Below are 23,680 nucleotides of genomic sequence, written 5' to 3'. Positions count from 1 at the left end.
TACAAGATGGTAAATTAGTCAGTACCACTCTGCTTCCCCAGCGTACGTCAGTAACAGTTACATCACCCTGAAATGGGCAGATAAAGTGAATCAGAAGGGAAAAAGAGGCCGTTTAGGAACATGTCAAAGAAGACATACAGTCCTCCACAAACTGGACAAGTGGAAAGCAAAGCAACTTGTTATGGGCTGAACTGCACCCCCCAAAATTCCCAAGTTGAAGTCTAGTTCCTCAGAATGTGACTGTATTTGGAAATGGGGGATCTTTAAAGAGGTGATAAAGGTTAAATGAGATTATTACGGCAGTCTCTAATCCAATATGACTAAGGTCCTTCTAAGAAGGGGAAATGCGAACAGCCCAGATGTCCATTGACAGATGACTGGATAAAGAAGCTGTGGTATACACACACACACACACACACACACAATGGAATACTACTCAGCCATAAAAAATGAATAAAATAATGCCATCTGCAGCAACATGGATGGACCTGGAGATCGTCATTCAAAGAGAAGTAAGCCAGAAAGAGAAAGAAAAATGCCATATGATATTGCTTATATGTGGAATCTAAAAAAGAGGACACAAATGAACCTATCTACAAAACAAAAACAGACTCACAGACATAGAGAACAAACTTATGGTTACCAGGGGGTAAAAGGGGTGGGAAGGGATAAACTGGGAATTTGAAAATTGTACCTCTTGGGGAGTGATGGAAATGTTAGCTGTCTTGATTGTGGTGGTGGTATCATGGGTGTATACATCTATCAAAATTCACCAAATGGTACATCTGAAATGCATGTAGCTTACTGTGTAGGAACCATACCAAAAGAAATGTGTTTTAAAAAAAAAGAAAAGGAAATGTAGACGCAGGAAGGTACAGAGGGAAGACCATGTGAGGATACTGGGAGATGGCGACCACCTGTTAGCCCAGATGAGAAGCCTCACCAAGAATCGAATAAGCTGGCATCTTGATCTGGGATTTCTAGCTTTCAGAATCATGAGAAAAATTTCTGTTGCTTAAGCCACCCAGTTTGTGCCACTTTGTGATGGCAGCCCTAGCAAACTAATATACAACTCAAGTCTCTAAAATATTTCCTCTCAAGAATACATGACATGCTTATAGGGTGATTATTCAGGCATCTTTTGAACTAACTCTCCTTGTATTTTCAATATCTAACAGTCATTAAATATTTAGACATGAAGTTTTTTAAAGTGAAGATGATTATTCTTCATGATCATTGCAAAAGATATAAAACATCTTTTAATATTTTCAGTGAGGACTTGGAGAAGACACAGAACACATCTCATCAAATTTGCAAATAATTCTAACTTGCAAAGCTAAAGAGGAAAACCATATTAGTCAAGAATGAAAACAGCACATATACTAAAATTGGAACAATACAGAGATTAGCATGGTCCCTGCGAAAGGATGACATGCAAATTCATGGAGCGTTCCATATTTTTAAGGGATACATTGGGGGTTTGAGGTTTGCAGATACTACCTACTCTATATAAAATAGATAAACAATATATAAAATAGATAGCTTAGGGAACTATATTCAATATCTTGCAGTAACCGATGATGAAAAAGAATATGAGAAGGAATATATGTATGTGTGACTAAAACATTATGCTGTACATCAGAAATTGATACAACATTGGAAAGTGACTATACTCCAATTAAAATAAGTAAATAAGTAAATAAGTAAATAAAAAAGAATGATGAACCTAAATGAAGAAGATAAAATTTAATACAAAAAAATTTAAATTACTCCACTTAGGTTAAAAAAAAATTAGTCTGCTATATGATACTAAGTCACCTGTAATAAAGGTTAAGTGATTTTTTTTAACATTTTTTATTGATTTATAATCACTTTACAATGTTGTGTCAAATTCCAGTGTTCAGCGCAATTTTTCAGTCATTCATGGACATATACACACTCATTGTCACATTTTTTTCTCTGTGAGTTAAGGGTTAAGTGATTTTTTGTTGACTGTAGGCTCTACATAAATTAACCAAAAAAGCTAAGGCAATTTACCTGTGATCATTCTTTCACTCAGTTCACATTGCCAGAAGTGAAACCCAGGGATTCAACAAATTGTTTCCAGTCCCTGAAATTTTCCCAGTTTCTCCCTTGTTTTAAAAAAATGTTATTTTAAAGGCTCCTAAGGCAGATTTTTCTTGGAAAGCAAATACTTAGCTTTTGTTTTTAATAGGGGAGAAAGTCCTCATCTTTGGGTTCATTTCCTAATTCTGCAGGCACCTCCCCAGAACCCTGGAATGTGACGGTTTGCAGATGAGAGGTTTACTCAACTCCCTGCACGTAAAGGCTGTCAATATCCCTCATGCCAGAGGAGGCAGTTCATTTCCTGGGCTAATCTGATGGCTAGAACATTTCATATGGAAAAAAAATCTGTTTCCTTAAGGAAAGCACAGGTACTTGGGTCTGCAGCTCCTCTTTAAGGCCTTCAGAACAAGCCTGAGCTCTGCCGTAACACCGCCTGTGGAGAGCCCTTCATCTTTTCTTTCTTTGTTTTTAAACTAAACATCCTCAAGTCTTCCAGTTCTCCACAAGCCCTGGATTCGGGGACATCCTCTAGCCCCATGGCTCCTCTCTAGAGACTTTCCTCTTTGCTCATTTGTTGGTTCACTTTCTCCTTCTCTAGGTATCCTCGGAGAGCCCGTGGGTGTACCTGGCATGTCACTAAGCATTTCCTGTTCAACACGGACAACTACGCGGGCAGTCGCCCTGCAGGCTGACAAGTGCGGAGCTGGGACATACGGCACGCTGCGGGAGTATGTTGTTGGGGTCCTAAACCCCAGCCTAGTAGATTAGGGATGCTTCCCACCGAGACCTGAAAGGCGAGCCCAATTTGGCTGGATGAAACAGAGGAGGTAGGGTTGTAGAAAAGCGTTGGAGGAGAGGAAACGTTAAGATGGCTTCTCCAAACCCACCCCTGCTGCTCAGTGGTGCATGACCTCGAGCAAAACATTTTACCTCTCTAAGCCTCAGTTTCTTCATCTGTAAAATGGGCATAATAATACCATGAAGAGTGAAGGGTAAACTGCTTAGCACAGTGCCCAGTACACAGTAGATACTTCCGAAAACAAAAAAAAGGAGCAGCCATCTTTACCATCATTATCATAATTATCATCAGGTAGGGAGACCTGGGACATGATTGGCTCCAGAGGGGGAAGGTTGTATACTTCACCCTCCAAGAGCACCAGCCATCAAAGAGGAGGAAAGAACAGTGGCTAAGGGGACGGCCCCCACCCCCACCCACCCACACACTGCAGCTGCCAAACATATGGGCAAGCTGAGGATAGACCATCCCAGAGATGAAGAAGGAAAGGAGGAAGGGAGAGAATGGAGGGGAGGGGATAAAGGAGAGTTATAGGAAAGGAAGGAGGTAAAGAGTTTACTAGAGAAGAGGAGAGAGAGAGTCTGTAGGAGAAAAAAAAAGCAAATTATTTATTCATTGGCTAGGAAAGCTTTTAATTCTGTGGCTTGTTAGAAGTCACATACTATGCTTTTGGGGGTTTTCCTGGTATTAATCACAAGATAGGAATGAAGAATTCACTTTACACAGTTGATAAAAAATGAATGATGACTGAGACGTGCATTTACATGGAAAACAGAGCACAGAGCACAGAGCCCGTACTTTACGCCTCTGGGCTGAGCAGCAGCCACGACAGTCCCTCCAGCTGGTCCATATTTCCGCCCCGACTGTATCACAGAGGAGGGATAAAGATGGGGTGCGATTTTACTTCACAGGATTTTTTTTTAAAGCCTTTGCTATAGTTAAAAATATTCGATAAGCTCTATGCATCAACTTTCATTTTCATAATCAGTTCTGACAATAAAGCCACACATCAGCCACTGGATTCTTTAGATGTGTGTTCATCGCTGTGCTATAAGAGGCTCGAGACCCCTCTTTGCTAACTTCCCCCGGGATGGAAGAAGGCTAGCAGCTTATTCTCAAAGCCCCAGAAAGGGTTGACCCGGTGCTCACGGTTTGTTCATACTCTCCAGCTGCAGTTTTCTCAGCAAATGTCATTCGTCCTGCATTGTCTCTCTGGCTGCTGCCCCACAGCATCTCTTCCTAAGATCTCTTCCTCCTGCCCATCCCCACCCCACCTCCTAGTTTTCTCCTCACAATGGTTCTCAAACTGAGGTCTCCAGAAATGCAATTTCTCAGGCCCCAACCCAGACCTACTAAATCAAACATTCTGGGCATGGGAACCAGCAGTCTGTGTGTCACAAGTCTTCCAGGAGCTTCTGATTCACAATGAAGTTTGAGGACCACTGCTCGGTTTCCTGATCCTACTGCCTCACCCCTGTTCCCCTGTCTGATTCTACTGCCCCCACCCCTTCTGTCTCAAAACTTCTCCCTCCCACCTGGAGAAAGGGAAAGAAAGCCGAGGATTACATAGGGGTTTCACTATGGGAGCCAGAGAAAGGACAACTGAAAGGCGGGAATCAGAGCTGTCATCACGTCCTAGATGAGACCCGAAGGATCCCTGACTTCTGCCACCTGCCTTTACAGGTGAATACACGGGAGAGGAAAAGTGGCTTGCCCAGGGTCACTTGCTAGGTAGGTGTCAGGTCAAGACTGGAACCCACACGAGGATGAAATCAGCCACCTGCTTGTCTCATCCTCTCAGTGGTCCAACACACACGGAGCTTCCACTGTGGGTGGGACCAAAGCCCAGGCTTGAGGTCAGCAGCCAGGGTGGAACCAGCAGCAGCAGCTCCAAATCCGATGGACATTTCATGGTCTGTTCAAAACTCCTGGTCAGGGAGCAAGCTCGAGTGTGAGATGCCTTTTTCTTTGCTCAAACACACGTTTCCTAAGCCATGCATCCTCTCCCGGGGTGAGGGCTAGGGGCGCCTTTTCTTTCTGGGTTTTCAGAATCCCTAACAAGTTTGCTAAATTGCTTTATTCTCTTCGCCTTGGCTTCCTTGTCTGAAAACGAGATAAACCAATAACCACCTCGCAGCGTTTCGTCTTTTTTTTCACAGATCAAGTGAGCTAGCGCGTCTTTACTCACGGCAGGGGCTCAGTGAAGTGAGAGAGTCTCCAGAGATGCTATGAGACATGAAAAACACTCAGTCCCTTTCTTCAAGGGTTTACGATCTAATGGTAAAAACAAGGTGAATACAAAAATAACCGGAGTAGGAATCGTGGGTAGGTGCCGCTATTACCCCTTGTGATATAAGGCTGACAGAGTTGGCGCCTTAGCAGAGGACCTACAGTGCAGGTGGCAGGGATGTGAGGGTCCCGCCTGGCTGGGAGGGGGAGGAAGTGGCATTTGGCCTGGACCTGACTGATATTAGGCCTTGGGCAGGGAAGGACGCTCCAGGTAGGAGGAGGGTGAACAAAGCCCCGGAAAGCTCAGGGAAGGAGGCAAAAGTCGCATCCAGGACAAAGTGGCTTCAGGGCATGTAAGGCTGGTGGCCTCAGTGGGTCTGTCCTTCCAGAAGCCAGCAGCTCAGATGGCTTCTGGCATCTGCTTTTCCTCCCTCACAGAGGATGCCAATAAATGTCAATTAGGGATGGTTTCAGGATGTGAAAACTCATCTACTGGCAGCCCATGCTTGAAAATGTTAATAATTATCAACCCAGGTGAAAACCTCCATTGGCAACACAGAGCAAGACATTCTTACGCTGAATTCTCTAGGCCAGCCAGCTCCTACAGTCACATTGCTAATTTAGGAGGTTTCGGGTCCTTACGTGAAACACATTGCATTTTTACTACTGTAGATGTCAGGTCTAATTAGAGACATATGCAGAACTGGAAACAAATGCTTCCTCACGTGCTGTGATTTCCCAGGAACGGAATCTGGGGCTGTACACAGTCAGTTCTTAGATTGTCCCCATCAGCTCCATTTTTAAGTAGTAAATTAACTGTTATGGAGAAATGTCATTAAATTCTGTGACTTCTACCCCCAAACACCTCTGGAATATTTTCCGGGGTGAGGGGGTTGGTCAGCTCCCACCATCCCGGGACCACACCTTGGGGCCAGCTTTCTTTTAAATCTCCACTGCCCACTTCTGGAATCTACTTTCATACTGCTGCAAAGTGCTCTTTTAAAACACAGACCTCAGGGGAGGGGGTATAGCTCAGTGGTAGAGTGTGTGGTTCTATTAAAAAAAAAGAATTAAAAAGAGATAAACAAAAATTTATTAAAAATAAAAAAACCCACAAACATGAATTCTTCGTGGGTGCTATTGATCCAAAGGGGAATCTATTATAAAGAAAGGAAAAGGTTTCCAGATTAGTTAGTAGAAATAAAATGAGCTAGGTTGGTAAATTTAGAAAAGATGGCACTCATTAACAAGACCTTACAAAAGACAAAGGAAGAGGGGGGGAGGTGCGGGGAGATTGGGGGGGAGGGCAGAAGCACAGACGTTTGCCTGTGTACTGGCACTCCAGGAGTGAGAGGAGTCACGGATTCAGTGGGAGTTTGGGCAAGGAGGGTTAAGGTTTCCAAAAAGGCTGATGTGCCCCACTGGTTGCCCTGGTGACAGGTCCACCCCAATGTGACAGTGATATAATAAAGAGAAAAAACGCGCTCAAGCAAAGCAGGCAGTACTTAGGGGTGTGGAGCAACATGACTTCCAGTTAGCGCCACCTTGAGGAGACCCTCGGGAGAAGTCTGGAAGGGGACGGGGTCCTAATACAGGGTGGGTGCAGAGGGAAGAGTCTGAGGCGTCCATGAGCTTACCCTCCGGGCACAGCACACCCTGCTGCCCCAAATCTACCCGCTGGCATAGTTGCCTTGAAGGGTCTTAGGGATGGAGCATGTGCTCGTTCGTTTTCGTGGTGGTCTGGGAGTATAGGCACTCCCTGCCCTTTGCCCCAGCTCGGGATGGCTGAGGCTGTCCAGAAGGCACAGTGGGTACAAAGGGACTCAGCAGTGATCACAACTACTGCCAGCTAAAGACCTCCACCCCCGCAGCATGAAACCCAAACTCTTTGTTGAAGCCCCCTGAGGTCCTAAGTGAGCTGGTTCCTGCCTGGCCTCTCTGGGCTTGCTGCCAGCTCAGACCACCTGCCATATAGACATGGCGGCCCCAATGGCATGACCCATCTCCAGGCTCCATCCTCACTCCTCTCCCACCAGCTCATCCTCAGGACTCCACATAGTCTTGACCTTCACTGGGAACACTTCCCTAAATCAGCTGTTTTCAAAGTGTGATTTGGGGACCCCCTTCAGAAGGTCCACCTTTGTTCACTGTCAATGTTAGACTGAAAGCAGATTGTACTTGTGAATCCAGGCCAGAGTCATGATGTTTGCCTTCAGTTTCATGATTTTCACTCACCCACTATGTTCCCAAGTCAAGCAGCCTTCCAGCAGGTCAGGGAGCAGCCAGGCCACTCACCAGGGCCATATTCCATCCACCTCTTTGTTCCTGACACATTCCCTGACAAAATGAGAAATGGAGACTGGTGCAGGGGAGGGGAGGACACTGGATGTGGGGTTGATGCCCGTGGCAAAACAGGATCTCTTACCTTGAAGGCAAGGGGCTTCTCCTTCAGAGCCTGAGCTCAGGGCGAAGGAGAGGACAGTGGATGCAGACAAGTAGGGGAGACACAGCTTGTGTGTGTGTGTGTGTGTGTGTGTGTGTGTGTGTGTGTGTGTTTGTGTGTGTGTGTGTGAGAGAGAGAGAGAGAGAGAGAGAGAAAGGGAGAGAGAGAGAAAGGGAGAGAGAGAGAGAGAAAGAGAGAGAGGCAGGGGTGGGGGTAGAGATATTTGGCGCCAGGAGGAGTATGCTTTTCTAGCTAAGTATGTGGTGGCTCATTCCAAAAGCAGCCCCATCAGAAACCCAACTGGTGTTCTAGGAATCAGGCATTTCCAGCTCTCCCTCCTTCCCTCTGTCTCTCTCCCCGTCACACACACCCACACCCACACCCACACCACACAAACACACATACACGCCTCCTCCACCTCCCTATCTATCTATCACCTTGAAATTTTTTTTCAAAAGCCCTTTAATCAGTGTACCAAACATCCCCCAGTCCTTTTCACTTTTGCAGAAATCATATGTTTATGTCACTATGGAAACAGATTCTCAGGAGACGAAAGACATGGAGGGCCCGGGATCATGGGGTCATCGTTCACGTCAACACCATCAAGATTCTGACCTCTCGAAACAGGGCTTTTGTTCCTCTGGTCTCTGACTGTCATTTTGGATGCTGAGGCTACCAGGCACTGAGCGGTTCTCTCTCTCAGTGGCCTTCGTGGGGGGTCAGATTCTAGGGGCTGGCCAATGAGATACAAATATAAAACACAGTTTCAGAGAATAAATTCATGGAATGATAGTCATGGTAAAGCTTTCACTCACTGCATCCCTATAATCTACATACATCAATTAGCTTACTTCCTCCTCCAAAAATATCCCCAGGTCAGCATTAACAGTCCTACTTCACAGATGAGAAAACTGAACTTCAGGGAGGTGACCCAAGAACACACACTTGGTAAGTGGCAAAGCCAGGTCTATGAACTCAGGGCTACGCCAAAGCCCATTGCCTTTCCACTGGCCAACCTTCCTATTGCATCCTAGACTAACCAGAGCCCATTTTGAGAATCAGGCCCACTTATCTATATTCAGTGTGTTTTCATGACCTTTCCTTTCTCTCAGAGAAAGAAAAAAATATCACCTGCAGAAAGCATGTTCACTGGGTGAGCGTAACAGAGCTCTGGCATTTTCTATCTTCGTATCTTGATTCAATTTATCACGTCCCCAACCCTCTTCTGTGCCCGCTCCCACCTTCCACAAGCCCGCCTGCTCTCCTTCCCATGCTGCCGTGCAGGGAAGCATTATTAACACGCATTAGCCAGACAAATCCAACAAAAAATTCTCGTAACACCCATGTCCACGTAAGTCCAACCAGAACCTTTTCAAATGAAAAATCTTGCCCTTGCTTATCGGAGAAAAGTCAGGAGCTTCAGATGAAATGAAAAGCTTTGAAATAGAAGAGGTTTAATTTCATCCGAAAACCCCTGGACAAGCACTTCCTCAACTCGAGACGCACACATTGCCAACAGGATGCCCTCTCCCCACCGCACACCCAACAGGGGACCCAGGGCTGACATCCATCCCCTGGTCTGGAGGCCCGCCCTTGGCCACCTCTTCTTGCTTCTGTAGGTGGAGCCCCGGTCACTCACCCAGGAGGGCCGTCTGAGGGTGGGTCCGAGAGTGTCTCCCTCTGGAGCTGGTCCTGGAAGGAGGCCGCTCCCTGGCCTCAGCAGGGAGGAGGAGGATCTGTCCGAGGATCAGCAGAAAGCAGCCCACCAGCATCTTTTCCATCTTCAAGAAGAGGAAGAGGGGCAAGGCTGTGACAAACACAACAGGAGGAGAAGGCTGAGTGAGGTTTCTGGGTCTCCCTGGATGCTAGATGATGGGGACCCACAGCCCCACTCCCTCGTATCAGACAGGCCACTTGTACTTAAAATGTCATTTGTGTGTGTGACCCTTAGACCCATTGGTAGGTTCTTGGATACTCCGATCAGGGCATGCATAGCTGGAATTCTTCATCATTTTGGTCACTATAAGACTGAATGGAAAACTTGAAGGGGTAAAAAAATCTATCCTGAAGTTTTCAATCAAGTTTATTAGCAATTTTTCATAATCACATTCTATATCTTGGATTTGAAAAAGGAAAAACTGTATCTGAGGATTCCGAGTAACAATACTCCTTTAGTCTAATACTAGTGGATGGTACAAATTAATATATGTAAGTTCCCAAGGAATTCGTAAACAGCTGACGTAAGGTCACATGACTTAGCCTCCCAGCATTCAGCCTCCCTGCCTCCCAGCCTCCCTGCCTCCCAAATACGTCTATTAAGAGGGACATGGTACTGCGGTTAAGGGCTTAGACTGTGGCACCAGACTGCCTGGCTTTGAATCCTGGCTATGACACTTGCTAACTGTGTGTGACCTTGGGCAAGCTACTTAACCTCCCCAAGCCTTATGGGAACATGGAACAATGTTAGTTAACTGAGCAACTTAATCTATGTAACTAAAGCATTCAGCATAGTGCCCAGCACACGTGCGGCGGTGGGGACAAGCAAACCTGCAAAAAAGCTAGGGGACCAGAGAAGAACAGGACCAAAGTTGATGCTGAACAAGAAGCTCTCAGACGCATGAAGAATTTTAACCCCAAGCTAAGTTTCAGGTTTCCACAGGGGTGAGGGAGTTTCAACCAGAGTAGCAGTCTTTACCAGACTTCATTTGTTTTCTATACTGGTCCTGGAGAGTAGCTGGTATGAAGGCTCCAGGAGAAAAGATTCTGAGCAGGGAAGTGACATGGTCAGATAGATCCAGGCTCTCCCAGGATGACCAAACTCAGCGTTTCACACGGGATGAGAAAGGTACTTGCCACCTGGTGAATAATGTCAAGACTACTCTGCCTGCAAACCCTCACGGAGAAGGTAGTATCCTGGGACTAGGTTTAAATGCATTTTTCTTCTATTTTCTATCATTATAATGGGTGTCATAGCAATTTATTAATGTATATAAATTAGGTGGGGAGGAGGGAATGTTTAAGGAGGAACAGCATTTAAGGGAGATCATTTGTATGTAAAATTTTTACTAAATCTTCATCTTACGCTTGACAGTTTCACCCAATTGATTTCATTTAATCCCCATACATATCTTGCAGAAATCAGAACTATTATCTCTGCTTTTTGGAGATGAGGAAACTGAGGCTCAGAGAAGTTTAGTCACTTGACCTAGGTCACCCAGCTAAAGTAAATGGCAAAGTAGGCTAAGAGGCTAGTTTCAAACCCCAGGGTAAGAGGCTAATTTGCCAGTTCCTCGATTAGCAGAAAACTAGGTTAGCTGCGAACCAAGTCCCCAGAAGTGAATTCATGAAAGGCCATAGCTGTTTCACTGTAAGAGGTGGGAACAGGGCAGGGCAGGGGAAGGGACCATTTCCCAAAATGTGAAAAAATAATAATAATTCAGTGAACTGTTTGTTCAGCAAATTGCTTTCAGGAATTGACCTGGAGATGAACCCAGGCCTGTCGACCTTCAAAGTCCACAGTTTTTCACACTTACTGGGTTGAGCTAGCTCACTTTTCACTATACATTAAAGTTATATTGAAAATAGCACGTTTACTCAGCGCTTACTATGCGCTGGGCACCGGGCCAAGCGCTTTAAATGTATTAAGTCATTTAATTCTTACGGGAACCAGAGAAGTTAAGTCATTTGCCCAACGTTATGCCACTAATAAAGGGGTGAAGCTTCAGACAGTGTTAGCTTGTTACGGATAACTAATGCCCACCCCCTTACAGACAAATTAAACTCTTTACTAATTGGACTGGTCCCTTTTCATAGCTTAAACTGGGAGATTCCTTTTTAGAACAGAGAGAAAACAGAATAGTTCGCCTCTTTCTCTGATCTTAAACCTACTATTTACTTTCAAGCTTCCATGGCATTTATCACATTTTATATGACATTCTAAGGGTGTTATGTCATTTATATCTGATTTATTATTTTAACGATGTGCTTATTTCTCCCAACTGAGCAAATACAAAGTCCACGTTTATTTCTTTCAACATATACAACATACTCTCAAGGCCCACATCCATCCTGATACATTTTCAATTAAACCCAACCATTTAGAACATACTGCAGTGGATAATTATGATTTTCAAAAAACAAATACCATTTCACGTGGCTTCAGTTTACCGTGGATTTCAAGAAGTGTTTGCATTTTCCAGTCACCATTGCTAACCAAAAGGCCCTGAGGATAGGTGCATTTAGATGACAAATAAACATATAAAAAAAAGTTCCACATTCTTAATCATTAGAAAAATGCAAATTAAACCACAATGAGATTCTATGACAAATCCACTAAAATAGCTAAAATTAAAAAGACTGATACAACCGAGCGTTGGCAAAGATGTGAAAAACTGGAATCCTAATACATTGCTGGTAAGAAAGCAAAATGGTACAGCCACTTTGGAAAACAATTTGGCAGTCCTTCATACAGTTAAACATACACTTCCCAAATGATACAGCACAGGGTGACCAGCTGCCCTCATTTGTCCATAACTGCCTGTGTTTTAGCACTGAGAGTCCTTCCTCCCATCAAACTCATCAGTCCTGGGCAAACTGGGCAAACCAGCCACCCTGATTCTAGGTATTTACCCAAAAGATATAAAAACACGCTCACACAAAGTCTAATCCTCAGATGCTCATAGAGGGCTTCTTTGTAAAAGCTAAAAACTGAAAACAACCCAAATGGCCATATGTTAATGAACATATAAATAAATTGTGGCCCATCCATACAGTGGAATACTACTCAGCAATGAAAGGAATGAGGTACTGGATGAATCTCAAAATAATTAGGCTGAGTGAAAGCAGCCAGACACAAAAAGAATCCATACTGAATGTTCCTATTTATATAATATGCAATAAAGGAAAACACTCCATGACACAAAGATCAGTGGTTCCCAGGGTTGGGATGGGAGAAGAGGGTCAGTTACAAAGGGGCATGAGGGCAATTTGGGGGGTGATGGAAATGTTTGCATCACGATTATGGTGGCGGTTACACGGCTCTATACATTTGTCAGAACCCATCAAATTGTACACTAAAAAGTGATGAGTTTTATTCTTGGAAGTCATACTTTAAAAGAGCTGTTTAAAAGAAACGAAAAGGATGGGGAAAAGGATACTATATATAAGTCAACAGAAAACCAGTGCGGCAATAGTAATATCAGACAAGGTAGACTTTTTAACAAATGCAATGGCAGTGAAACAAGGAAAAAGAAAAGTCAGCGCACGCAGCCTGCATTAATCATTGTTCCTCAGTTCCGCATTTACAGCTGCTCACGTTTGAAGAACAAGAGCAGAAGCCAATTCTAACTGGAAAAACAGCATGACGTTTGAGAAGCAGTTCCTTTCATACAGGGGCATATGAGAAGGATTGTTGTGCTGAGAAATAGAGGTTAATTCAATCAGGACAGATTCCATGATGCATTTGGGGGCATGAAGAGAATATTAAATAAAAAAAATACAGCAGCTTTGACTTGTTCTAGCAACTTTTCTCCTCCCCATGGGACAATGAGTCTTTTCACTCTACCGAGAGGGTGGGGGAAGAGAGAAGGGGATTGTTCAGACCCTCTTAGCTATGAGTTCTTCTGAGCATCACTGTTCCAAGTAAATGGACAGGCGAGGAGAATCCCACCAGAGCCAACACGACGTGCGTGGGCCTTGACGGGAGAGCCTGGCCCTGTTACAGCACGCTGCGTGACCTCAGTTAGGTCATGTAACTCTGGGCTTTAGTTAGCCAGCCATAAAATGAGAGGCGTGGTCTGGAAGCAGCGCTTCTCAGCCTAAACCAGAGCACAGGCCCGTGCCACCCTGCCGTCCTTGGAAGACTGGGCTTGACACCCTCCCAGGCGACAAACCCTGTCTCTGGACAAGAAGAGAGAAGGGGTAAGACACTGATATTTTTATGTGCCTGCGATGGCCAGGCAGAGAACTGAGCACTTTGTGTATTATTATCTCTTTGGAGCCCTATAATCATCCTGTGAGGTGGACAAGCTCCCGATTTCACAGACGGACCACCCAGACCCACAGATAGAAAGATGCTGTCCAAGGCCTCAGGGCTCGTGAAGTGGCGGAGACAAGACTCGACCCCCGCCGTTGCTCAGGCTGTCAGCCTTCTTGTTAAAGAAGGGATTTTGAGTCCCCTCTCCAATTTTGAAAGCTCTTAGACATCAGGTTCAATGCTTCGTCTGCTCCATCGGCCCACTGACCTTGCACCCAAACTAGTCTGTGTTCACAGGGGTCAGTCACCAGGCCCTGGGGCTACAGCAGCCTTAGAGGCTGTACCTTCCTGGCTCCCACCTCGGACCTGAATCCCCAGCTCCCGCAGGGCCGGCGAATGGAACCCAACCTCTGCTAGGACTCAAGGCTCAAAATGTTAGACATTTAGATGGTGGACCTGACGTTGCCTGTCAGTGATTTTCATCCAGTGGTGAAGGCCTGATCGCCAGCTGTGCCTTTCCAGATACAAATTCAGCTGCTTCCACTGAAGCCCTTTCACAGTCAAGGTAACTCCATCTGCTCAGCCAACCATGCCGGAAACTTGGCCCCAGCTTCCAGGTCTTCCTCGCATCACCATCACATTCATGGGTGGACAAACCCTGGCGGTCCCGCCTCTGCACGGCTCCCCTCTCCAGCCCTCCTGACTGCTCCCCCAATGCCAGCAATGCTCCCATCTCTCTATTTCTCCTCCTGCCAAAAATTAATAAAATAATACAAAAAATAAATAAATAAAAAAGAATAAAAATAAAGTATCAATTTAGCCATACATGCATATGCAAAACATTTAAAATTTACAAAACATATATTAGTTTAGAACTAACGCTATTCATGAAAAATGTTTCATACAATGTTTTCTCTCTCTCACTTCATAAAACAGTTTTCAAATGCTTGCCTCTCTCCTATCAGTATTTTGTCAGCACTAACGATGTTTTTTGAGTCTTCTGGTCGTATCCAGTGTCATCCAACCCTTGCAATTGTGAAAGATACATCTACATGTATCCAAAATTAGCACATTGGCTGAGGACATTTCAAGCTAATGTGTCTTCCAAATAGTACTTTGTTCAAAATATTTGACAGAGCTCCCTATACTTTGAGAGAATTTGCAAGGACTTAGATATAGGGCAATTTCCTCCTTTCCAAGGCATTATTTTCTGGGGAAAAACCCCTCACCGCATAGTTTGGTATATGTGATCTTTCCTACTGTATCTTCTCTCTCTTCCATCCAATCAAGCACCACGTCCTGCCACGTGCTGTCTCTCATATCTCCTTCCCTTTCTGTCCACATCAAAGTCACAGCCCTAAGCCTGGCCCTTATTCACACTGGAGAAACGACAGACGTCTCGGCAACCCTGCTAGTTGTCCTCTAATACCCTCCCCTCCTTCTTTAGTAATAGAGCCCCACTTTCTAAGATTCGTGATGGGCTGGAATAAAGACCATGATGCCCAGTCTTCCCTGCCCCCCTGCCAGGTGACTACATGTGCGCCGGGGGATGGAAGTGGACGTGATGTGTACAACCTCTGAGAAGTGTCCTTCTGAAAAGGGTGGGGTGAATGACCACCCTGTTTTTTCCCTCCTGCTGGCTGGAATAAGGACATCCTGGCTGGAGACCCAGCAGTCGTTTTGAACCATGAGGCACCAGAGAAATGGAAGCTATGCTGCATGGTGAAAGCAATGGAGCACAGGAGGGCGGGTCCCTGACCCCATTCTCCCTTTGGACGCACTGTCTCCAGGCTTCTAGAACACAAACTTTCTTCTTCAAGCCACTGTCGTTTCAGTTTTTTCTGTAACTTGGAGTTGAACATAATCCTAATTAACAGACTGACTCTAAGTCTCTCCTATTGAATCCATCTGGCACCAGCGCTGAATTCAGTCTTTCCAACACAATACCATACTTGCCATGCTCTTGTTCAAAGACTGTCAGTGACTTCTGCATACCAATCCGATAAAATCCTGATTCCCTAACTTAGCATTCAAAGTCCCATAACCTGACCTTCAGTAACTCCCCCACCCACTCCACCAACACACCAACACACACACACACACACACACACAGTCATTACCCCTCCATTCCAGCCTCTAGCACCATACAATGGCTCTTACCCTCTGCTGGCTGGATTGAGTTTATGACGACTGAGCTATGAGTAGGTAGTCACTCCCTTTTAAAATGAAGTGTGAGTGGAAACAACTTTAACAACAGAGCAGATACATTGTGGTGGAGTTATATAATGTGACATTATACAACGACAGAAAAGAGTGAATTCACGCTTCTTGCAACATCATAAATTTACAAACCTAACACTGAACAAAACAAAATTCAAAAATGGACAAAACGAATCTACAATCATAGGACTCAGAAGAGTGGTTACACTTGAGGTGTCAGTGCACAGAAGGAGGCATGGGGGTGGATCGTGGGATGCTGGAAATGTTCTGCCGATTAATCAGAATGCCGGCTACGCATTTTGGAAGAATAACCCAGCTGCACCCCTGATTTGTGCACTTTTCTGTATGTGTGCTTCAGTAAAAGGTTTACTTTAAAAAAGAGGCAACAGTAATGTATGGTGGTAGAAGCTGGAATAGCAGTTACTTTCAAGGGGAGGTGATAATTAATTGGGAGTACAAGGGGGGCTTCTCAGGTACTGATCTGGGAGGTGTTCACATGAGAGTGTTCACTTTACAAAAGATCCATTGAACTGTTCCCTTATGGTTATGCATCTTTTTATATGTTTCTTTGATTAAAAATTTACTTAAAAAATAAAGTGTGTGGTACTACTTCTGCCTCCATTGCTCTCTGATCATGCCGTAGGAGAGGTGGGAGCTACGGCAGGGATTTTGCAGAGAGTTTAACAGATGCTCTCTCTTCAGTGGGTTGTTGGGCACATTCTGGAAGGGGATGTTAGTAAGATGAGGCTGCCCAGCTGGCCCTGATCTGGACCACCTTCTCAAGCCCTGCGGTGGGCAGAATAATGGCCTCCCAAAGATGTCCACATCCTAATCCCAGAACCTGTGAAGATGTTATGTTACAGCAAAGGGGAATTGTGGTTGCTAATCAGCTGGCTTGAAAAACAGGGAGAGTACCCTGAATTATCTGGGTGAGGCCAATGCAATCACCAGGGTCCTTAAAAACAGAAGAGGAAGACAGCATGAGAGGGACTCAGCCTGACACGGCTGGCTTTGAAGATGCCAGGGGGCACAGGCCAAGCAATGAGGAAGAGTCTAGAAGCTGGAAAAGGCAAGGAAATGGATTCTCTCCTAAAGCCTCCAAGAGGAACGAGAACACCCAGTGGGAACCATTTCAGACTTCCAGCATCCAGAACCATAAGACAATAAACTTGTCACTAAGTTTGTGGTAACTTACTACAGCAGCGATGGGAAACGAATACTGTCTGGGAATCTCAGGGAGGTGGTGATTTCTTAGAGATCTTGGGGGTGGGGGCATTCTTTGTATTTCACAGGAAATGGAGGAGAAGAAGGAGCTAGAAAAGTCAGCAAACGCTGTTTTGGGGAAAAGGCGGCCATTCTGAAGGGCTAGTGTTAAAAGCTGAGGGTTTATCAAGGAAAGGGAGAAAGACGGCAAAGCAGCGGCTTCAGAACTGAGTTTGAAGAAACCCAGATCTCACAAAAGATTTGACCCATAGCCTTGATCCCTGTGGTCTTGAGCCTCTCATCTTTAAGGAAGGTGAAAACAAACTTAACTAACTGAGAATGTGCAGGGATAAGCCCTAAACAGAAGTGAGATAAAATTCTTTGATTTACATCATTTTCTCTAATAGTAGCTGTTTATTAGGGGCAGAATAGCACCTCAAAAGATGTTTGTGACCTAATCATCCCGGAATCTGTGAATGTGTGCCTCTGTGGCAAAAGGGACTTTGCAGAAGTGATTAGGCTAAGACTCTTGAGATGGAGACATTAGCCTGGATCATCCAAGTGGGCCCAGTGTAATCCAAGGGTCTTTATAAGAGAGAGAAAGGGGGGAGGGAGAAGATGGGGAGAGAAGAGAGAAGGGAGGGGAGGACTGGAAGCTGTTGTGCTTTGAAGATGGGAGAAAAGACCAGGAGCCAAGAAACATAGGCAGCTTTTAAAAGCCAGAAAAGGCAACAGATTTTTCCATTCTAGAAGGAACATAGCCTTGCCCATACCTTGATTTCAGCCCAGCGAGACCTGTTTCAGACTTCTGCCCTCCAGAACTGAAGGACAATAAATTTGTGTTGTTTTAGGCACTAAGTTTGTGGTAATCTGCCACAGCAGCAATAAGAAACTGATATAATAACCTAGAATAGCAATGGGTATTCCAATGGGGGGTAAGCCACATTCTCCAACAGTAGTTTCCTCTGACAATACTCTTAAAAGAACCTCAAAAATTGTTAGCCAGTTCGCCTGCTCAGCCACTGACTTTACATGCATAGATTTGGGGAGGAATCTTATTTTCAACAAACTCACTCTGAGCATTACTGTATCCTACACACTGGAGGATGGATTCATGTTATCTCATTGAATCCTCACAACAACCCTATGACATAGATGGTATCATGCCCATTTGATGGATGATAAAACTGAGGCTCAGAATAACAACCATAAGTATAGGTAATAAATATTGAGCACTTTCTGAGCTAGTCATTATCCTAAACACTTCACGGGTGTTAACTAATATAATTCTCCCAAGAATTCTATTCCCATTTACGATGTAGAAACTGAGGCAGGGAGTCTAGTAACTTATCAAAATCCTTGCAGGTGGTGAGTGGCACAGTTGAGGTGGGAACCCAAGTCCTTCAGGTGCCAAGATCAGGGTTATATCCCAACTACCTCTCATCACATCATCATCACTACCACCAACTACTGAGACTGAGGCCTCTGGAATGAAGCCCAGCCCTGCCTTTCTCTCTGAGTCCCCTTCCAGGTCCTGCCGGGTAAGGCAGTGGTGGCCGTCTGCCCAGCCACATGGCAGGGTTCAAAGATGACCTCACAACTGGAGCTCCAAGTGGCAACTGGTCCCTTGGAGGGGCCTCCCTGGCACCATTTACTAGCAACAGTGATGACAGCCTCTGCTCTCTCCTTGGTGTTCCAGCCTCTTTCTTCCCCTTCTTTCCCCTTCCCCTCCTTCTTCCCCTCCTTATTCTCACATGCATGTTCATCAGGGGAGCCCCGGAGGTTCCTTGAAGACTAAGAGTCCCAGGAAAGGGCTCTCTTAAATGCACATGCTAAAATCCACAGGGCAGCGAGTCCCGTCCCACGGAAAGCACTGGAGACACTGGCCCACGTGGCTGGTCTGAAACTCAGCTGCTCACCCCTGAGTCCCAGCGTGTCCTCTCTCACCGCCCACCCCGCTGCACGCCTGACACCTCGTGCAGGCCAGCGTTCACACCGGCACTCCCTCTCCCCCTTCCTTTGTCCCCACCTGCCTCGCCCCTTGCCTTCTCTTAGGCACCAGCCAGGGCTGTTTCCAGGAAAACTGTGAGATTTCTTTCTAGTACCTCCAATGACCCTCTTATTCCTTCTCTTTCAAGGAGCAATCATCTATGTCCTTTTCTTTAGATCCTGGGCCTCATTTCAACAACCTCTTGCTGAACAGGGATATATGGTGTTGCTAATGAGCACTCAGGGCATGACAACCATCTGAGGATAGCTCGAGGGTGGACTCTGCTATAACACCTCCCACCACTGAGCTCAGGCTTCAGTGCCTCCAGCCTGGGGGGCCTGGGCTGTAGAGCAAGGAACATTGGAGCCTGATTTGTTTAAAGAAAAAAAAGAGAGAGAGAGACCTGGCAACACGAGGCCCTCACTGAATACTATGGCAGGAATAAAAGTATGGACAGATAGGAAAATAGAAGGTGAAGAGTCACAGATATGCGCCTTCTCAACAGGGGATCCCAAGGGACCAGCTTTAGGAGCTGGGAGGAAACGTTCCAGACCATAAACCCTTCTTGGTACCTCGACACGGTTTTCTGAGGCTGTGCTGTGGGAAGCAGGCAGGGAACTCTGTGTAGGATGCCCTACTGCATGGAAAAGGACGGTTAAACACATTCGGGTTATTTACCACCTTCACGTACCCATGCAGAGCCTGTCTTCCTGAGCTGGAGAGACAGTGACTGCTTACAGAACCCTGGCGTTCTGGAGAGACAGGTGTTGGAACTCACCACCTAACAGGATGCCTGGAACTGCTCTAAGAACTTTAATCCTCACAGCCCTGTCGGTATTATCATCCCCATTAGACAGATGGAGAAAATGAGGCATAGAGAAGTTGGGTAACCCCGAGGTTACCAAGCTGTAAGCTTCACCCACAGCCAGAGTCTGAACCTAAGCAGGGCAACCTCAGAATCTCTGTTCTTGACCACGGGCCCCCTGCAGCCTCTTGGCTGTTTTTCGGCTGCCCCACTGATGAAGACAATTAAACGCACTTGGTGCAGATACATCCCGGCTCCTTGATTTATCACAACTTGGAACTTAGTGGGGTTTGTGCAGGGCGGGAGTATGTGATCCACAGGAGCTACGTTTCCGTGCGTTCAGCCCCGGAGACCTCAAAGGCACAAGATCCCCGTTTTTCTGTCCTCTCTCCAAACTGTCCTCGGGTTTTCTAGCAACTGCCACAAAATGCCCTCCCCTTTCTTGCCTTTCTCCACAATGTAGGGAAGCTGGAGCTTTAGCTGCCATAGGGAACCAAGAACAAAATGCAGACGGCGTGAAAATAGCCGACCAAGGTGGGGGTCGGAACCGAGCCGCTCGCCAGCTGAGTAGGAATCACACCCGGTCCCCGCTCAACAAGTCTCGCTTTCCCGGCTCGGACGCCAGGTCTGGGCGTCCCCGCGGCGGGGCACAGCGCCCCCAAGGGGCACTGTGGGGTGGCTGCCGAGCGGTGCGCCCCGCGCAGGGAGCGCGCCGAGCTCGCCCGCCCGGGGCGGCCCGACTTCTCCGAGCCGGGGGTCCGGCAGCGCCGCCCTCCCTCTCGCGCTCTGCCCAGAGGGGCCGGGAGCCACTAGCCCCGGGGCGGGAGGGGCCGCGCGGAGCCGGCGCGCGGGTCTGGGGGGCAGCACCCGCGTGCGTCGGCGCCCCGGCTCTGCCTGTCTCTCCGTCTGTCAGTCGGTGGGCCGGTCGGTCTGTCTGCGCCTCGGGGTCGCGGGGCCGGGCAAGGCCCCGAGGAGAGCGCGCCCCGCTCACCTGCAGCCGCCGCCGCCGCCGCCGGCGCCTGGGAAGAGAGACGAGGGCGCAGTCGCCCGGGTCTTCCTCGCTGGCCGCCTCGCCGCTCCAAGAGGCACGGCTCTCCTCAGGGGTCGCGCGTGGGAGCCGAGGAAGAAGCCCGAGCCGCTGCCGCTGTCTCCTCCTTCGCCGCTTGCTCCAAGTCCCATCCCAGAGCGCTCCCCTCGCTCGCTGGCTGCCTGGGCGGCTCTGGGCCAGCGCGGGCGGGCGGGCGGCGGGGGAGGCGGCGCCGCGGAGGGTGGGGAGCCGGCCGGCGGGAGGAGGGGTGTCCTCTTTGGGGATGGAGAAGGCGCGGAAAGGGAGCGGCCGCCAGGGCGGCCCCACCCTTCAGGCAACCTCGGGCCCCGGGAGCGGGACACCCTGGCCGCGCGCCCTGCCTGCTGCCACCTCGCTCCGCTCTTGCGGTCAGTCCGCAAGCCCAGGCGGGGATCGCACTCCAGGGGTCGGGCTCCTGAGACGCAGGCTCAGAAGAGCAAGGAGCTTTGGGGGCTTGGCGGAGGGGGGTGGGGTGGGGTGGGGTGGGGACGGTAGGAGAGCATCTCCTGGGGGAAGGAAGGCAGGACAGGGGTCCTGTTTACTGAACTAGGGGTCATGATCTGCCGGAGGCGTCCATCGACGACGACGATGAAGAAAAAAATGGTGAGAATTGGGATAATTGGTGACAAGTGCCAGAAGCTCTCTTGGCAGTGCCCAGAACACCCCACAAGTGCCAATTCATATTAACGGTGCGTCCACTGGCCAGAGACCAGGCCCTAGGGCGGGGAGGAGAGTAAGGATGCCAGGGCGGAAAGGAGACAAGGTTTCTACCCTGAAGGAGCAGAGAAAGTCTAGTCCAGGCAAGACTTTTGAAATTATGCATGAAGATGTTTGCAATTTTGTAAAGTGGGGGAACATGTCCTTGGACGCCCCCATCCCTCCCCAGGGAACTTTGGAGGGATGCAGAAGACCATCGGCTAGAGGCAGGGAAAGGGCCTGGCCCAGCCCTTCTACCTGCTCACCCCGCTTCTGGCCATCTGGGGAGCGTGGGGTCTCCACAACAGGGCCGGGGCACCTCCTAATAACTGCTCCAAATCTCTAGCCCCAAACCATTAACCCAACCACTCCGTTCAGGTTTTAACAAGCTACACGGCAGAGGCAGCAGACCTAACAAGTTTCAAAACCTCTGGGTGTGCCAGAGTCTGATAACTTAAGTAATCTTGGTTGCCTTCACTCCGAACCAGCACTCCTATTTGATGATAGAGTTGGTTTCTGGAATATGACCGGACACTATGTACAATATCAGTTCTTCAGGAAAGCTCCAGGTGGGTAATTAAAATTCTAGCCATAAGGTAAGGAGTTAATAAACTCAAGCCCTTGGGCAACTCAGTGGTATCAATGCCAAGAAAGAATCTTGGATTCATGTTCCCTTGTTCCCTTACCCTGCACCTTAGGCCCACTGGGCACTCTTGGCTGCCTGCACTGATCAGAAATTGTTTGTCTTTGAGAGGAGGTAGGTGGGGGTCAGAAAGCAGAGGAGAGTCCTCAGGAAGTGTTTGGTCTCTGAAGTCTTGGATCCCACAGATGAAAATTCTTCCTGAGTCTGGGCCAGTGAAAATCCCCTAAGAGCTGGGGAATTTGACTTACAGTTCATGGAAACTTACAGTTTAAACGTGTTGCCTTATTCCAAGACACCAGGAGGATCCAGTAATTTACCAGGAAAACAATAGCAGTTCTGAAATCCTTCCCAATTTTAAAGAATTTTAATTTAGTAATAAATTTCAGTCATTCTGGTGGACGCTAACTAAGATGGGTGTTTTTCTCCAGGGAGTTCAATTAGAATCTTTCAGAAGAGGAAATCTTTGTATAGAGCAAGCCTGGGGCCAAGTCAAATAGGTCAATGAGTTATTCTACCTTGTGGAACGATCTTCAGGTCTGCCAGAAAAAAAAAAAAAAAAAAAAAGGGAAGCAAAAGTGAGTTCAATATCCTGAAATATCAAGTCAGAAAAAAACAATGACAATTTCCCAGTTACCTTCAGGGTGAATGCAAGTTGAAAATAATAAAGGCTGCTGGGAAAAGCTGAAATTTGCCTTTAGTGTAGAGAACCCTATTCAGAAGAAGTGTGGGGCTGTGATTTCCAGTTCTCACAGGAGAAGTCATGCAAGCAAACAAGAACGAGAGTGTATAGTATCTTAGAATTCATAAGTTAGTTAGAATTGATAAATACTTAAACTACTTACACCTCGGTAGCTCTATTGGATTCAACTCACTTCTCTGTCTCCACAGGGGGTTCTTGTGGAGCAAAGTGGCAGGGGAGAAGGGTATGCAACATTCAACCCAGGCCTCACATTCGGGAATAGCCTGAAATACAGATTTTGAGGGGAAGGAAATAGCTCAGTGGTAGAGCCCCTGTTTAGCATGTATGAGGTCCTGGATTCAATCCCCAGTACCTCCACCAAAACAAAACAATAAAAACAAAATTTCACAGGTAGACTTTTGCCATAAGCATTCATTCATTCCTTGTAAACATTAGAACGTTGTTTGGTTTGGTTTTGCATTAGAATCCTTCCTAAAGGGCAGTATAAATGAGACTCTGTCAAACAGAAGAGCACCAGAATATAAGGAAACCAAAGAGCAGACAGGTTGGCTCACAGACTTAGACTCTAAAATAAATCTTGAAAATAGAAACATCACTTAGGACTTCAAGATAGGACCGCAATGGGCAGCTCCATAGGACACAAATGAGGACTTACCTAAAACTGCAATGCCACCTCACATTCATGGTGTTTCTGTAGATAACTGACGATGTTTGTGTCCCATGTAAGCTGTTGGAGCTCATCCCCTCCCACTCAAGTGGAAGGGCAGGGCATCTCACCTGGGAAAGGGGCCATCATCCCTTTGGGCCAGCTGCCAATAGGTCAGAGCTGGAGATTAGGTAGAGAGGTG

At 46.9% G+C, this 23,680-nt stretch overlaps 1 protein-coding gene and 1 pseudogene across 2 annotated transcripts in view; one reads left to right on the top strand and one right to left on the bottom strand.

Moving 5' to 3' along the window:
• Positions 1 to 21,038, bottom strand: part of MATN2 (matrilin 2) — a 119,653-nt gene extending 98,615 nt beyond the window's left edge. The window contains exons 1-2 of one of the 2 annotated variants that reach the window (XM_074353221.1): positions 20,719 to 21,038; positions 9,175 to 9,342 (exon numbers count right to left, since the gene is read on the bottom strand). In XM_074353221.1, coding sequence (XP_074209322.1) covers positions 9,175 to 9,316 — 142 coding nt within the window. In that variant the 5' untranslated portion in view covers positions 9,317 to 9,342; positions 20,719 to 21,038. The remainder of the gene's footprint in view (positions 1 to 9,174; positions 9,343 to 20,718) is intronic. The other variant, XM_074353220.1, reaches the window with a different exon arrangement.
• LOC123612157 (U6 spliceosomal RNA) lies at positions 1,365 to 1,462 on the top strand (annotated as a pseudogene).
• Positions 21,039 to 23,680: the final 2,642 nt, after the last annotated feature.

This window comes from Camelus bactrianus, chromosome 25 (assembly GCF_048773025.1).
Source record: "Camelus bactrianus isolate YW-2024 breed Bactrian camel chromosome 25, ASM4877302v1, whole genome shotgun sequence".
NCBI lineage: Eukaryota > Metazoa > Chordata > Mammalia > Artiodactyla > Camelidae > Camelus > Camelus bactrianus.
Note: the sequence above shows the minus strand (reverse complement) of the source record. Positions and strands in the feature narration are given on the sequence as shown.